General features: G+C 38.4%; 1 protein-coding gene across 1 annotated transcript in view; it reads right to left on the minus strand.

Moving 5' to 3' along the window:
* Nucleotides 1–693: 693 nt before the first annotated feature.
* The window catches only part of LOC124118584 (RING finger protein 11-like), a 55,153-nt gene continuing 40,652 nt past the window's right edge, over nucleotides 694–15,194 (minus strand). The window contains exon 3 of the mRNA XM_046480770.2: nucleotides 694–5,692. Coding sequence (XP_046336726.1) covers nucleotides 5,521–5,692 — 172 coding nt within the window. The 3' untranslated portion in view covers nucleotides 694–5,520. The remainder of the gene's footprint in view (nucleotides 5,693–15,194) is intronic.

A 15,194-nucleotide genomic window follows, 5' to 3' on the forward strand; every position in this document is an offset into this window, starting at 1 on the left:
CCATTTAAAATGTATTTCCTGCTCTCAAAGGCATTGTTTTATATGCAGAGATTAAGATTACTGTGAGTATCTTCTCGTAAACTAAGCCGGAAATAGCAATCAGCTGTGCACACGTTCCCTCCCAATCTACAGGTGATTCAGTTAAAATGTACCCAGTGATACCACTTTAAAGAAATTTGATGCAATGGTCGGAAGAAATTGTATCTGAAATTATTATTTTCTCAGGAATAATACATTCCAATATTGTGTTATTTTAATTGCAGCTAATTATTGAATGAAATCTTGAATATAATTAAAAAAATAAATTGCAAACATTAGTCCAGATAAACAATGAACATTTTTTTTATTACCAGATATTATAATAATAGGATTGATTGGTATTTCCGGTGTTACGTGATCGTGGTGATCAGCTGATAATGTTTTCTGGGATGGGGGAAAGCATTGTGTCTTTGGAAAACTTGAGTTTATTAAAAATGTTAGTAAATTTTGGGAGCCATGCTTTACCGCGCGCTATAACCGAGTTAGCGCTATTTTGAAGGGCGCAATAACGAGGGAACACTGTATATACATATCTCTTTTCAACAGGTATGACAAAGTGATATCTCAGCTCAAATACACACAAACTCTGTGGGCTTTGACCATATGTTATGACAAAATTTATTTACTCTGCCTGGGTTGTTTTGTTGTGACGGATCTTGAATTCAAGCAGCTGCTATTAGGCCCACTGCAACAATCCTCATATTAGCTGGATTGTAGCCCCACAACTGATTTGTGATCATATAACACAAATTAATGTGTAAATGTGTGTCCCATGAGACTAGTATTTCGAGAACCTAATATTTCCACAGCAGGTGTGGGCAGTGCACACCTCTTACACCACCAGGGGCTCTGACAATGCAAGTTTCTCCACAAAAAAAACATTCTCCAATGTCATACAACATGTACCAGAGAAGCAAAAGAACTACATTTTCCCACCCAAAACACATTTTTTCCCGGACATCCAATATGTCCATAGAAAAATTCTTTTAATTTTTAAAAAAAAAATCCCACTGTGCTAGCATGGGAAGGTATAAGCACTTCCGATTTAATGACATCACTTCCCTTTGGAGAATAGACATGCCATATATGCAGTGTGACTTCAAAACAAAGTTTTATGCCTGTAGCTACATTAACAAAAAATATACTTGCACTAGCAGTTTAATAACAAGTTCCAGATTGGGAAAAAAACACATTTATAATGGAAGATAATTTCAAGACAGAACGTACCCTGCCTCCAGTTACTTCTGGTTAAGTGACCTTCAATTTCAACCACATGCTTGATTGTTTCTATTTGAAAACATGTGCTTTTGCTCTCATCCAAACACAGTTGGTTGCTTCAGGGCCCAAATGCTTTACAATTCAATACCAAATTTCATGCTTTTGCTGAAAATATCCATCATATAAATCAAATATGACATCCCTTGGTGTAATTCAAAGAACCGGTAACAATAAAAGAATTCCATATGCTACTGATCGAAATCACAGTCCTACCACTGATATCATTAGATGGTCGTCACTTGTCATACATCAGTATTTAAATGGTATAACCACTATCATAGCTATATGCCTTCTAAAAAGAATCTGCTTATACATTTTTGTATTGTTTATCATAAAAAGTGTGAAATTTTTATGTTGACATGTTAAAATCTATTATGGTTACTGAGATGACTGTGTAATAGCATTCTTGGTGTAACAGATCTGAGGGAATAACTTCTTGCAGCATCACTTAAATGACTGCTTAAAATGGCCAGTATAGTTCAAGTCAGCCAGAAATGAGACGTTAAGTATTTTTTAGGAAGTTAACAGCAGAATTCTAAAGACTGAGACCTACCATTTTGTCTTCACAAGATTTACATAATTTTGACTATCAAACATCAAATGCAAAGGTAAGTTAATATGTTTAAAAAGCTTGTATTTGATATTATTTCATGACCAATCAAAGCTTTGCTTACCAGTTCATGAAGTGACAGTTGGAATATGTTTTCTAATCAAGCAACCTCGAAAAGGGATATTCCAAATGACAGTGACTGTCTGTACAATTGATTCAGTCAAATCATTGTTTATCTCTCAGTTCTGTTGGATAAACATTTGAAACGAAAGACTTTCCATAGCATGTGGGAAGTACTGCCATACAATCTCGACGACCTTTTCCAGAATTTCAGTTTGTTCAGTTTTCAAATTTTGAATAGAGAATATTTCAAAAATGTTTTTCAAAGTGTAGTCTGGAAAAAAAGTTGCCAGTTTGAAACTAATGCGGTAAAGATTAAGAAAGCTGCTTTCTGTTTGGCTAATGTCCACTTCTTGCTAGTCATTTCATTGGTCGGTCAAGGTTTGCAAAAGGTCGTTCTAACAAGACTCCTAATGAGAGATGTTCTCTGCTTCATAGCATTTATTCATCTGAAAAGAGGTTTGTATATACTTTGAAACTTTGTTCCTGATAAAAGAGAAGTTGACACATCCATAAATTCTCTTCCTTCCATATGGGATGACCTCAGATCTTTGTTTAGAGGTAGTGAAAATTAAGATCTGATTTTACTTTATGTTATTCACTCCTTAGCATCATTCTTCTGTCACATGTCCTAAATTTGCAGGTGATAAGAAAAAAAAGGTAGGTGTTCAGACATAATCACATTCATTGGGCTATGTATACATATTCCACTTCATACGAGTACACTGTCCTTGGCAAAAGTTGGCAATGTTGCACAGTGAAGATAAGTTAAAATGGCATTACTGCAAAGTCCTATGATTCCAAACAGTGTGAAGATTATTGCACTTCTATAGCAAAGTGTGTACATGTGTTTGTACTAGTCCAGAGTACAGTTTTACAGTGTTTCCCCATTGATATGCCATGGTCACAGTTTAACATGGATATCCCACTCAGACATAGTATACTGACTTCCAAAATGACCAGGCCTTGTCTTATCTCATTTATCTTTTTGGTATGACGTGGGCAGGGTTTGAACCACTGACTTTCAGCTCTCCCTGGAAGACTAGACGACGGAGGCACTCCAAACAGTGTGGAGTAGTTCTATCCATATTCCAATAAACTACTGATGGTAAGCTGAACAATGCTATAAGAAACTTATAATCATTGTCATCTATATGCTTTCAGCTTCATCACTTTTTTATCCTTAAAAGTTTGATTTATCTTTCTGGACCTTGTGGTTTCTCTTTCAAGTATCTTACAAAACAATTGAACAAAGGATCGTTTCTTACTAACTGGCATATGCAAATCCAGTTGTCTTGCTTCTTATATTAATCAGCTTCCTTGACCTAAAGATTTCTTTGTAAAAGATTCTATTTCTAAAGATTTTGTAAGAAATCTTGTATTTTTTTCAGTTTTGTAAAAAATAAGAAGGTAATTATTAACAAATCCTGAATGGTACTGCATGAATCCCTAAAGCTGCTGGCTCATTTGTTCAGGCTGTTTCGAGAAGAAGAAAAAAGTAAACAGATTGAAATGACAGATGACAGAAAATTCATCATGCCATAAACTCATTTGGACCCTCAGTTCTGTTGAGAAAACAATCCCAGCATCTTTCATTTCGAGTTAAAAGTAGCTGCCCACCCATATCCAGCCTCTTAACAAGTCTAGTGACACATTTCCAGCAGAGCTGTTAGGACATTAATTTAAGTGTTAAAAGAAAATATTACACATATTGTATATTAGTATACTAACTTCTGACCTTAAGTTAGTTATTCAATTCACTGGTTTCACTAACATGTTTACTATAAGTTGGATTAAACAACAAAAGCTGATAAATTCATAGATAATAACCTTCTTAGTTTCATTATTAGTAAAGGTTTCGAATCATGAAGTCAAAATTTGCATTAATGAGACTATATATTTGGTTTATGGATTACCAAACATTGACAGTAGTTTTAACTTCTGCTAAATAACTCATTATATCATGCAATGTTTAGGTGCCTTAGCAGGATAAAGCCAACAGATAAAACAGGATCCGTTGGGTCATTTACAAATAAATGTGCAAAAACAAACAGTCGGTGTTTACAAACAAATATTACTCCTCCCTTTTCTATTAGCGATCGAGTCAGAATTGACCTTTGGGAATACAGACAAATTACTGGGATAATTGTAATCAGTTAAGATGCTAAGGGCGTAACTGGAAAAAATAACAAACTCTGAAGCAATGTGTGAGAGGATGCTAGCAGACACAGTTTCCATAATCAGTGCTTGTAGACAGACCTCTATGGCATGGGTTCTTTTCCAGAATTTGAAACAGTTGGACTTGGACAAACAAATTTGTATCTGGCTATATTTTGTTGCTGTCTGACATTATTTCATAATGAAATGACAGGCTAGGCAGACTCGAACTCATAGAAGAGAGTAGCTTCCCTTTTTTCTATCAGGCCGACCTGGATTGCAGCGAAAGGCGATCACTGACCATAAAAACTTATAGGCAATTGTCTCTTTGCCTCTATGGTAGTTAGGGACCAACTATTTGATATTCTGGAGGAGGACTGGGATTTTGTATCGAGATGAGAATTTTTTTCAGCTACAGCTACAAAACCAGATTTTTATTACTTCAAACTATGAGCCTGATTTTTAAAAAAAAGAAAAACACCATGCAACATATAAGTTTTGTGGCAGGCAATTTCCTTTTATCAATGGTCTGAAGCATAAATTTTTTTTCAAGAATTTTTGGGGACAATTTATATTTTTCGATAAATCCAAGGCTCCCTACTCCCAGAATATCAAATGGGCGGTCAAATTACACCACTGTTTACTTTTAGACAAGTTTCAGCTCGAACTATATTGACTGTAACTGTCCGATTGGCTTAACATTGACCTTGTGGGATAATATATATTAATGCGCATTATCCAGGAGAACTTTCTATGTTGAGTTATGGTATATGTGGTAATACCATATATCAATACAATGTTTATTCCTAAAACAGGATGTGTACCATTTCTAAATATGTCTTATGCCAGGAACCTGTTTTTAAGCCCAGTGAGGGGAATCCCCCTAGATATTGGAGGGATGATTTCACCTGTCATTTTTTATCATCTGTTTTATGCTATTTCCGTTTTACAAATATAACTTTGGTCAAGCATGTGTGATTAAGTATGACCTAAAGTATTAAAATCTGAAAAGTTTCTATGATGAGTTTACTTGCACTTTAGCATGTGTGGATGTATAGCTAAAACATGTTGAATATAAATTAGATCAAGGATTACATCTGTTACCTTAACTTTAAGTGGATATGTGGATAAGAAACATGCACTGTGTACAGTATGATGACATATATATACAGACTCCCAGGCAGAAGGAGGGATCTCCAGTACAACTGTGTGCCCAACTCTTCCACTGGGTCAAGTGCTGGCACTTCAGTCTCCTTAACACCATCACACACTTCTGATTGGAGAAGCCAGAGTTAGCCACAGAAATTGTGTTGTAGGTAAGCTTGCTAATCTTAGCACCGACCATCTGGCTCAGTATTCCTACAACTACCAGTCAATCAACTTGTCTCGTATGTGGTAAGAAGCGCAGCATCTACAGGCTCCATACAGGAAGGACATGTAAATGACCGCATTAACCAGTCATCAATACAATCTTTGTGATATGTGTGCATACATGGCAAAAATCGCAACATATCTCCCAGTAGAAAATCTCCCATGCATATCACACATCTGAAAAAAGAAAAGAAAAATCAAATGAAGTAAGGAACTCGCCATTAAATGGTTTTCACAACATCCAGCATGTCCAGTGAACAATTTATGTTTTTGTGCAGTATTGTGAAAATATAAAGTCCTGAATGACATCCTCAGAGGAATTGACAACAATGGAGCAACATATCTTGTTTTGCTGGAGCTCTCGGCTGCTTTTGACACGATCGACCACTCTGCTCTACAATCTACACTCACAAATAGATTCCATGTCAAAGATGTGGCTTTGAAGTGGTTCAAGTCATATTTCAGACAGGAAGCAGTCGGTGGTCATTCAGGGTCAAATATTACAGTCAAGGAAAGGTGATGTTGTGGGTTCCCTAAGAATCAGTACTTGGCCTGCTGATATATTAAGGTCTTCCAACTTGAGTATGCACTTGTACGCACATAATACCCAGATTTAATTTCATTTAAGCCACTGGACTATACTTCAGCAGAAACCATGTTTTCATCAGTCCAAGAGTGTGTTAACAGTATTAAAAACTGGATGTCTTCAAATTGTGTAAAGCTCAATGATGATAAAATCAAACTTATTGTCTTTTGTCCTCTTGCCCTTTAGAAAACACTTTCACCTCACAAAATCTGTATTGGACAAAGTGAAATCACTGCTAATGCACCAGTTTGCAACCTCAGTGCAGTGTTTTATTCAATTCCTCCCTTAGTATGGAACCACACATCAACAGCTTCTGCCAGAGAGCGTATTTCCATCTTCATAACATCAGCATGATCTGCAGATACATGGGTTGAAAACAACATCTGCACTAGTTCAGGGTTACGTAACATCTCGCCTAAAATTACTGCAATCGCCTACTCACTGGCCTCCCAAATCATCTTTTGTACAAATGAGAAAAAGTCCAGAATGCAGCTAGATTGATCACCAAAACCAAAAAGATTGAACACATCACTCCTGCCATGAAAACTCTTCATTGGCTTGCCATCAAATTCAGAATCCAGGACAAAACCCTTCTCCTTGTTTTCAAGAGTGTGAAAGGACAAGCCCCAAAACAACTGTCTCAACTTCCAAATCTTTTGCCTGTGTGTGTTTTTATACTCATAAACTAGCTTCAAACTTGGGATTAGAGCAGATTTTTATAATATATCATTTCAAGAACTTTAAAAAGTTGATGCGATTACAGAAAGGTCAGTTGTAATAATGTTACAATTCAAATAATTCATTCACAAGCATTTTCGGTTTCACAGATCACTTACACATGACATTAATATGATAAACCATAACAAGTTTTCTTGATTCCAGTTCCCGGCCCTACCTACATTTATAATCCTGACCAAAAGTCTAGGTACCATTACTTTAAACAATTCTAGGCTACCATTGATCCATATAATCTTCACATCAGTCCTAATCATATGTTTTAGATCATAAAAAAAATGCCAATAAGAAACATGCACCAAATAACATTAAATAAAACTATGAGTGAGTGAGTGGTTTTACACCACTTTTCGCAATATCACGGCTTGGGGACACCAGAAATCAAACAATAGTTATCACTGTGTTTAATTCTAAGAATAATACCACATTAGCCATAATGTCTGCTTTGGCTGCAATCACACTATAAAATCTGTAGATTTTTCAACAGACAACCTTTTCACTGCCATTCATATCTAACAGACGTGAGGGAAACCCTATCCTCTGCAAGATGCAACAGTGGGAAATTGTCACTTCTTTCAACCAAAAACCCTCATCATCTAGATGCAGATATAATGAGGAGATGAGTGGGACTAGTTCTTGATGTAATATAGGTAGTATTCTTAATTCCTATGACTTTCTCACCAATATTACATCATTAGAAGGTATACACCAGAGGGACCGGTGGGATTTGGCATCTAGTATCCCCAGATAGTTGCCAGCAGTTAAATGGGAATATATATAACAGGAATACAGAGGTAAACTGTGATATTCTCTTCTAGAGCCTCTAGTTTGGGCATATTAAGACCTCACTTCCAATTCTATGGCATCAGTTGTCTTGCCTTTGTATGGTATTTGACATACTTCTGTTGTCACCTAATAGTATCCATTACAACTTCTAGGGCTCATAAATATGTTGTCATTTCCAACTGAAGATGTCACCATTGTGTCCTGTCGGTGATCTTGACATATTTATTTGAAACATTACATATTCGGTACTGATGTCTAATATGACATGATTTCCTGGTGGCTTGTACAGTGTTACATCCAAAACTATTTCCCTTCACCTGAGTAGAGGTGGTGAAGTGGTGGGTGTAATATGAGACGTTGAATCCACCAATGTCATTGAGCTGGTGGGGGTTCAGTTAGGTCATGCAAATTCTAGTCCTCTGGGTTTCTTTATCCAGGCTTGTAAGGGACATAACTGCAGCCTCCCTCTGTAAGTTAGAGATGTTAATGTACCTAGATGTAACATCCACCAACCATGCGACCTAGGTGTGCACTTCAGATTATATCTCTTGCTCTTGAGTAGCTTTCAAGAGTTCCTTTGATAAGCTGTAACCTTGACCCTACATAGACAATGTATTGGATTTGTTCAAACTCTGACTTGTCTTGTTGAAGTGAACCAGCAAACACAGCTATGAGAGTAGCTAAATGTGAAAGACTGCATTTTGTTTGTTTTGCAACTTGTCCTGATCAGCTGATAGGGAGTCATTGATGTATCAGTGCAGTCTTAATAGCCTTAGATGAGCAAACCCGATGACAGGTTTGATAATCTAGGTAAACAGTAAACCTGCGAATCGTAAATAAGGTTGACAACTGGGATGAATGGGGATGAAATGATGTGACCTATCATCCAGTCTTCATGTCCGGGGGAGCTCTTTAGCTTTTGGATTGATTCAATTTGAGATTTGGGAGATCATTATCAGGGAGATAATCCCTGTTGAGTACTTTCATGTCGATTATCAAGTGCATGTCCGATGCATTTTTCTTCACAAACAGAAAGACTGGCAAGGGAGGAGAATCCCTTGGTGGCGTCTAACCCTTGAATACCCTGATTGCACCTTGACTACAAGTACCGTATTCGACGTAATAAGCGCCCCGCTCTAATTAGCGCCCATGGCGATATTTGCTAATATATTGGCAAGTGAACAATCCCAAATTAGCATCCCTTCCGATTGATCAATGTACACAAGACTTATTTATTCGTGTATAATACGCACTCGTGTGTTATATGCCCCCTTAATTAATCTCGAAAAATATATCTGTCGTATATAAACAGTTCAGACCGTCAGCATAAACCACGAAATTTATCTTTCAACTCTGTTTTTTTCCACCAAAATAATATTTTAATAAGAGCCCCCTATTTCTAATTTTGAGAGCGCCCTGGGCGCTTATTACGTCGAATACGGTATATGTATGGCCAAGTTTGAGGCAGCCAGATGGAATTAGCACCCTATGGGATGGACCACAAGTCTAGGATGTTGTAGAATCAATCAGATGAACCCCAATTGGTCCCGTGCTTGGCATTGTGTTGAATACCAGTAGTCTGCAATCAATGTCCGTCAGACAGGCCAAGTTGACAGGATTAGGAGAAATATATTGAACTGGAGAGCCACACAACAGGGATCGCTTCTTGGAGTGTCTCTGCCTTTGCCTTTGTCACACTCTGTAAAGGTCTGTTAACTCTTGGTGGAGTTGGCCTTGAGACATGCTTGTCTGTCTTGTTGGGATGGGTCATGAAAGAATCCCGCCCTGATGTCCCATGTCCTCTCTTGGGAGGAGTTCACTGAACATGATTATCGGCTGGATGTTTCTACATTCTGGAAGTCAGGCTGATGGTAGAATTCTGGACTTGTGATGGGTCGACTGGACAATCTCTTCCTTGATGGAATGACGTCTGTGGTTGAAGAACTGTGGTAAAGGTGATGGGCTGTGACAGCATGCTTCTCTGCAGCAGCTCTCGGATGTTCTGACATATCTGCTGTAAGAGGTGGTAGCACTATGTAGATAAAACTGTGCCAACGTCCATACTTGAGCTGACTGGAGATCCTCTTGCATCTTGAGGAAATGGTCTTGATAACGAAGCTGGGAACGAAACTCAACTGTTCCAGGCTCACGTCAACTCTGTCGTCCAAGGATTTATCTGCAACCTGATTGATTGAGGGAATGACATATTTGATACTGGCAGCAAACGATTGCTGTTGATGTACTGATGTTGAACATCTGCTTGTTGACAGTGTTGAGATCCTTCAATCTAGTCATTTCAACTAGCAGCTGGGTGGACAGAAATTTTACTTGCTCCCTTGCATTACCCAAATGTCTCTCAGTGGGGGAATGCTTCCCATGAAGAGACATGTTTCCCTTTATCCTATTCTTAGTAGTGAGTCTGGTAGAGTTTTTGCTGGAAATCTAGTGCTCTTTCTTGATGGTTTAGGTTTACGATATTTTCTTGAGTATAGTGCGCACTTTTTAAAAAAAAAAAACAGCTGTGTAGAAGGGGGTGCGCGTTATACACGCAATAATGAGTTTTGATGTCCCCCCCCCCCAACGGAAAGACATTACCGTGAGCACGTAACACCGGAAATAACATGTCAACAAATCCATACTGAAGTATGCAAATTAATGATGTAATTACAGAGTCTAGCTATCCATTTAATATTGTTTTAATTAATTTCAGCGAAATCGTGTGTGAAGCGATCGGAAGATCGCACAACTCACCGTTATTAACAGCAACCACAGTCAGATTACCGCTATTGATGCCTTGAAACAAACTGTAGCTGACAGAGAATGGATTCATATACAGTGTTCCCTCGTTATTGCGCCAGTCAATGTAGTGCTAACTCGGTTAGAGCGTGGTAAAGCATAGCTCCCAAAATTTACTAACATTTTCAATAAACTCAAGTTTTCCAATGACGCGATGTTTTCCCCCATCTCAGAAAACATTATCAGCTGACCACTGCGATCACGTTACACAGGAAATACCAGTCAACAAATCTGAACTTAAGTACGCAATTTCATCCTATTATCATAATATCTGGTAATAAAAAAAATGTTCATTGTTTATCTGGACTTATGTTAGCAATATATTACTTTAATTATATTCAAAATTTCATTCAATAATTATAATAGTGTTTACAAATATAGCTGCAAAACAGCAATTACGGGCTCCAAGTAACACTGTGCACAAACGTCCCTGTTCGAAACCTCAAATCCGTCAAATGTAGGCAGCACTTGCAGGGTATTGCCGCTACAAAATTGTCATGTGCAGGGGTGTTCTAAACCCATTTCCGACCGTGAACATGTTCGAATCCTCAAAGGGTTTGCTTGTACCAACTCAATAAAAAAATAGTCACCGGACATCACCGCTACGAAATTGGCGTGTTCCAGGGGTGTTCCAAATATAATTAAAAAATTAACACAAAGCGGTGGTACTTTTAGCAAGAACAAAAGATGAGGTACATATGTGCAACTAACTTCATGTCAACTTTCAATAGTTTCTGTGGAGAACCTTAAAATGATGTTTAAAGTAAAATTTCAGTGAAAAAAATTATCAAAATCAAAATCCAATAGGGCCGTCACTGTGAAAGATATCAAAAAACGGCTGACAGAGTTTGATGTGTTATGTATGGAGACAATTCTCAGAAAGTTTGAAATCATTTCAGGCAGTGGGTTCAGAGGAGATAGGATTTGAAGACATATTCCCCCCAAACCCTGTGTCCAAACCAAACCTTGAATCCAATATGACACATGACCAATGACCAAAGTCAAAGAACAAAAAATGTCAAGGAACTGAAGCAGCAGATATATGCAAGGTTTGAAAGTAATCGGACAAGCGGTTGCGGAGCAATAGGATGAAATACATCTTAAAAAATTACTTGTTTTTCAGTTATCTGCCCTTGGCTATTGGGGCTATGGCCTTGGAATTTTGCGGAATCTAGTATTCAACAGTCTTCATACACATAAAAAATTTGAACATAATCTAGCCAGTGCTTATTCTGCTAGCTCTGGTACAACAATCGGCGAAAAAATAATAATATTAAATCGACACTGGGGGTCTTCAGCCTTCCGGCTTGGTGACTCTGTAACAGGCTATAATTTCTTTATCAATTGAGCTTCAGTCAAACGGATTAGCATTCTGTGTTCGCCAGGACCCCGGGTTTCTGTCTCAATGCTCAGATAAGGTGCCGAACCTGTTTCCGACCTCGTCCATGTTCGAATCCCCAAATGGTTTGCTTGTACAGACGCTGTCAAAAGCAAGGAAATGCTTGCGAGACTTCGCCTCTACGACATTGACATGCCCAAGAATGTCCCGGGATGTTCTACACCCATTTCAGACGCCGTCCATGTTCAAATCCGAATATGGTTTGCTTGTACCAACACCACCAAATGCAAGGAACCGCTTGCGAGACATCACCACATGTGTCCCAGTTAGTTCTTAACCCATTTCCAACCTCAAATCCTCGTGTTCGAATCCTTACATGGTTTGCTTGTGCCAACGCCGTCTAATGTATTCAGGGCTTATGGGACATCGCCGCTACGAAATTGATGGTTCCATGGCATACCAGGATCTTCTTAACCCATTTCTGACTTCGACCATGTTCGAATCCTCAAATGGTTTGCTTGAACCATCACCATCAAAATATAGTCATTAGTGTCCCAGGATGTTGTAAACCAATTTCAGACTTCGACCATGTTCGAATCCTCAAATGGTTTGCTTGTACCAACGTCGTAAATCATAGTCACTGCAGGCAGGCTGGACATCACCGCAAGAAATTTGCCTGTTCTGGGGGTGTCGGGGGGCACGGGTGGTATGGTAGCATTTGGCAATTGGGAAATAAAGTAGCAAGTCAGGGAGCCTGATCACTTGATCTAGATAGTCGCCTCTCAAAACAAGTATGGGTTTCTAAAGACCAATTCTAACCCTCATCTTCAAGGGTAGTCGACAGTCAAAGGGAGATAATCCTACCTACCTAGATTTACAAGTGCTTCATTCAGTATTTGCACTCAAATCTGTTTTTAAATATTGCAACCAAGCATTTTTACTTTTAGCATACAGACAAGAACAAAAAATGAGGTTCATATGACTAAGTTACTTAATGTAAAGTCTCAGTTGTTTCTGTGAAGAACCTAACAAGATATGATCTTTAAAGTAAAATGTCTGCGAAAAAAATGATCAAAATCAAAATCCAATATGACCTCAACTAAAAATGATAGCCCAAGACAGCTATCAGTTCCAGAAAGTTTGGAAGCATTTGATTAAGTTTATTCAGAGTTCTATGCTTTTGAAGATATATGTACCCCCAAAACATCGTGAAAACCTTGAATTCAATATGGCTGCCAAACCACGCGACGAATGGCCAAAGTAAAAAAATGTTAAGCACCTAAAGCAGCAGACACATGCCAATTTTGAAAGTAATCGGACAAGCGGTTGGGGAGCAATAGGCCAATTTAAATCTTCAAAAAATACTTGTTTTTTGGTTATCTGCCCTTGGTCGTTTGGTCTACAGCCTTGGGATTTTTGTTGTATCTGCTTCAGGACATTGGGAATCTTGTGCCAATTTTGAAGAGATTCTGAGCTGTAGTTCTTGAGTTATGATTGGAACAAAAAACGCTGGAATAATAATAATAATAAGAATAATAATAATAATAAGAATAATAAAGAATAATAATAATAATAATAAATCGAACGATTACAATAGGTCTCTTGCCTTTCAGGCATAGAGCCCTAATAAATTGAACGATTACAATAGGTCTCTTGCCTTTCAGGCTGCGGGCACAAGGTCGGGCTCTATGATTTGTAAAAGCACTGAGTCATTTAGTTACAGCCTACTTGAATCCACTTTATAAATACAGTGCACATGAGCATTGCATACTGTTATCAATCATTTGATATTTCACTGACTTCTTCTTTGAAAGGCATTTAGAAGTTGGAGTACTAAGTAAGGATAAGAATTTATGGATGAACAACTTCTTTATTACAACTAAGAGCGACGTTTCGGTGTAGGTTCTAACACTGTTATCAAGCAAGTGATATACAGAGTTGTTGTTGCATTAAGTGTTTAAGAGGTCGCCTTCTGTCTAGGCAATTTCAGCTGACCTGTCCCTCTTTGGGACTCCTGTGTGTGAGAAGGGTACACATATCTATTGTGAGTTTGGTGTTCACATAATTTCTGTTTTTGTATTGATATGATTTCTATTTTCTTATATTGATATGATTTCATTTTTTCCTTGGCTGTTCTGTTTATATAAGTTCGAGTAGCTGTCCATCTCTCAGAAATAGAGTTAATTTGGCCTTCGCTATTGCATCTCTTGGCTTTAGGAGATCTGTGACAGACTGCAATTCTTGTTTTAACCTAGCCCGGGCTGGGGCATGGTCTTGACATTCTAGTAACACGTGATCAATGGTTTCAGCCTGATTGCAAGATGAACAAACCTTGTCATAGTGCTTTTTGTGACCGAGTCTGAGGCGTGAGATAGCAATTTCAATTTTCCTTTCATTTGAGTATGAGTTTGGCTTTTGTTGGACCTTGGGTTGAATTTTGTATAGCCATCTGCCGATCTTACTTGCGTCCCATTGGGCTTGCCATCTTTCTGCTATGGAGGCCTTGATTTTGCTTTTTATCTCTAGTTTACTAAAGGGAATAGCCTGTATATCCGCTTTGTCTAGAGCTAGCTTTGCCAGTGAGTCTGCTTTTTCATTTCCATGAATATCTATGTGAGAGGGGATCCAACACAGCTACACTTGTTGCCCTTGGTCCGATAGTTTTGTATATTCGTATAGAATATTGTTGACTGTGTTTGGCCTGGAGTTTGAGTTTCTGCCACTGATGGCCTGAAGTGCACTTAGCGAGTCTGATAGGATGACTGTCTTTGCTTCCGGAAGTTCCGGTATGAGTTTGAGTGCATGATGAATTGCCTCCAATTCAGCCGTGAATACTGACTGACCATCAGGCAAGCGAACTGAATGTGCTTGGGGTTTGGAGCTGTGGATATGGATCCCGTAACCAGCACTGTTGTTGATAGGATTCTTGGATCCATCAGTGTATTAAGGGCCCAGCTGTCCCAGATAGTTTGAATTTTAGCGATAGCTACTGATCGTAGTAGGGTTGGGTTTTCCTTTTTAGTGACTTCTGATGTTAAAGCAGTGTCAACTTTGGGAGTTTTTAAAGTCCAGGGAGGGTGTAACCCTTTGTAGTGACTTTCTGGAGGCTGAATGTCATCACAATTGTGACTTCGAATGAGTTCACGTACTAATATCCCAGATGGCTTTATTGAGGGGATATACAGAGTGTGGTTGACAAGTATATATACAAGAAGGAGGTAATGTTTATACAGTAGAGAAGATATTGTTATACTGGAGTAGAGAAGCCTGTTTTGTATACACTTGAGTAGTGATGACAATCATCGGTGAAGTCAGTGACATAAACAAAGGATGAAGCCAGTAATATAACGGGGTTATGGCTGATTGGGATTGTCTTTGATGAGTTGATGGTACGCCGGGGGGGGGGGGGGGGGGGGTATGTAATAGCCTTGGTCACG

This window comes from Haliotis rufescens, unplaced genomic scaffold (assembly GCF_023055435.1).
Source record: "Haliotis rufescens isolate VD_foot unplaced genomic scaffold, xgHalRufe1.0.p SCAF_2, whole genome shotgun sequence".
Lineage (NCBI taxonomy): Eukaryota > Metazoa > Mollusca > Gastropoda > Lepetellida > Haliotidae > Haliotis > Haliotis rufescens.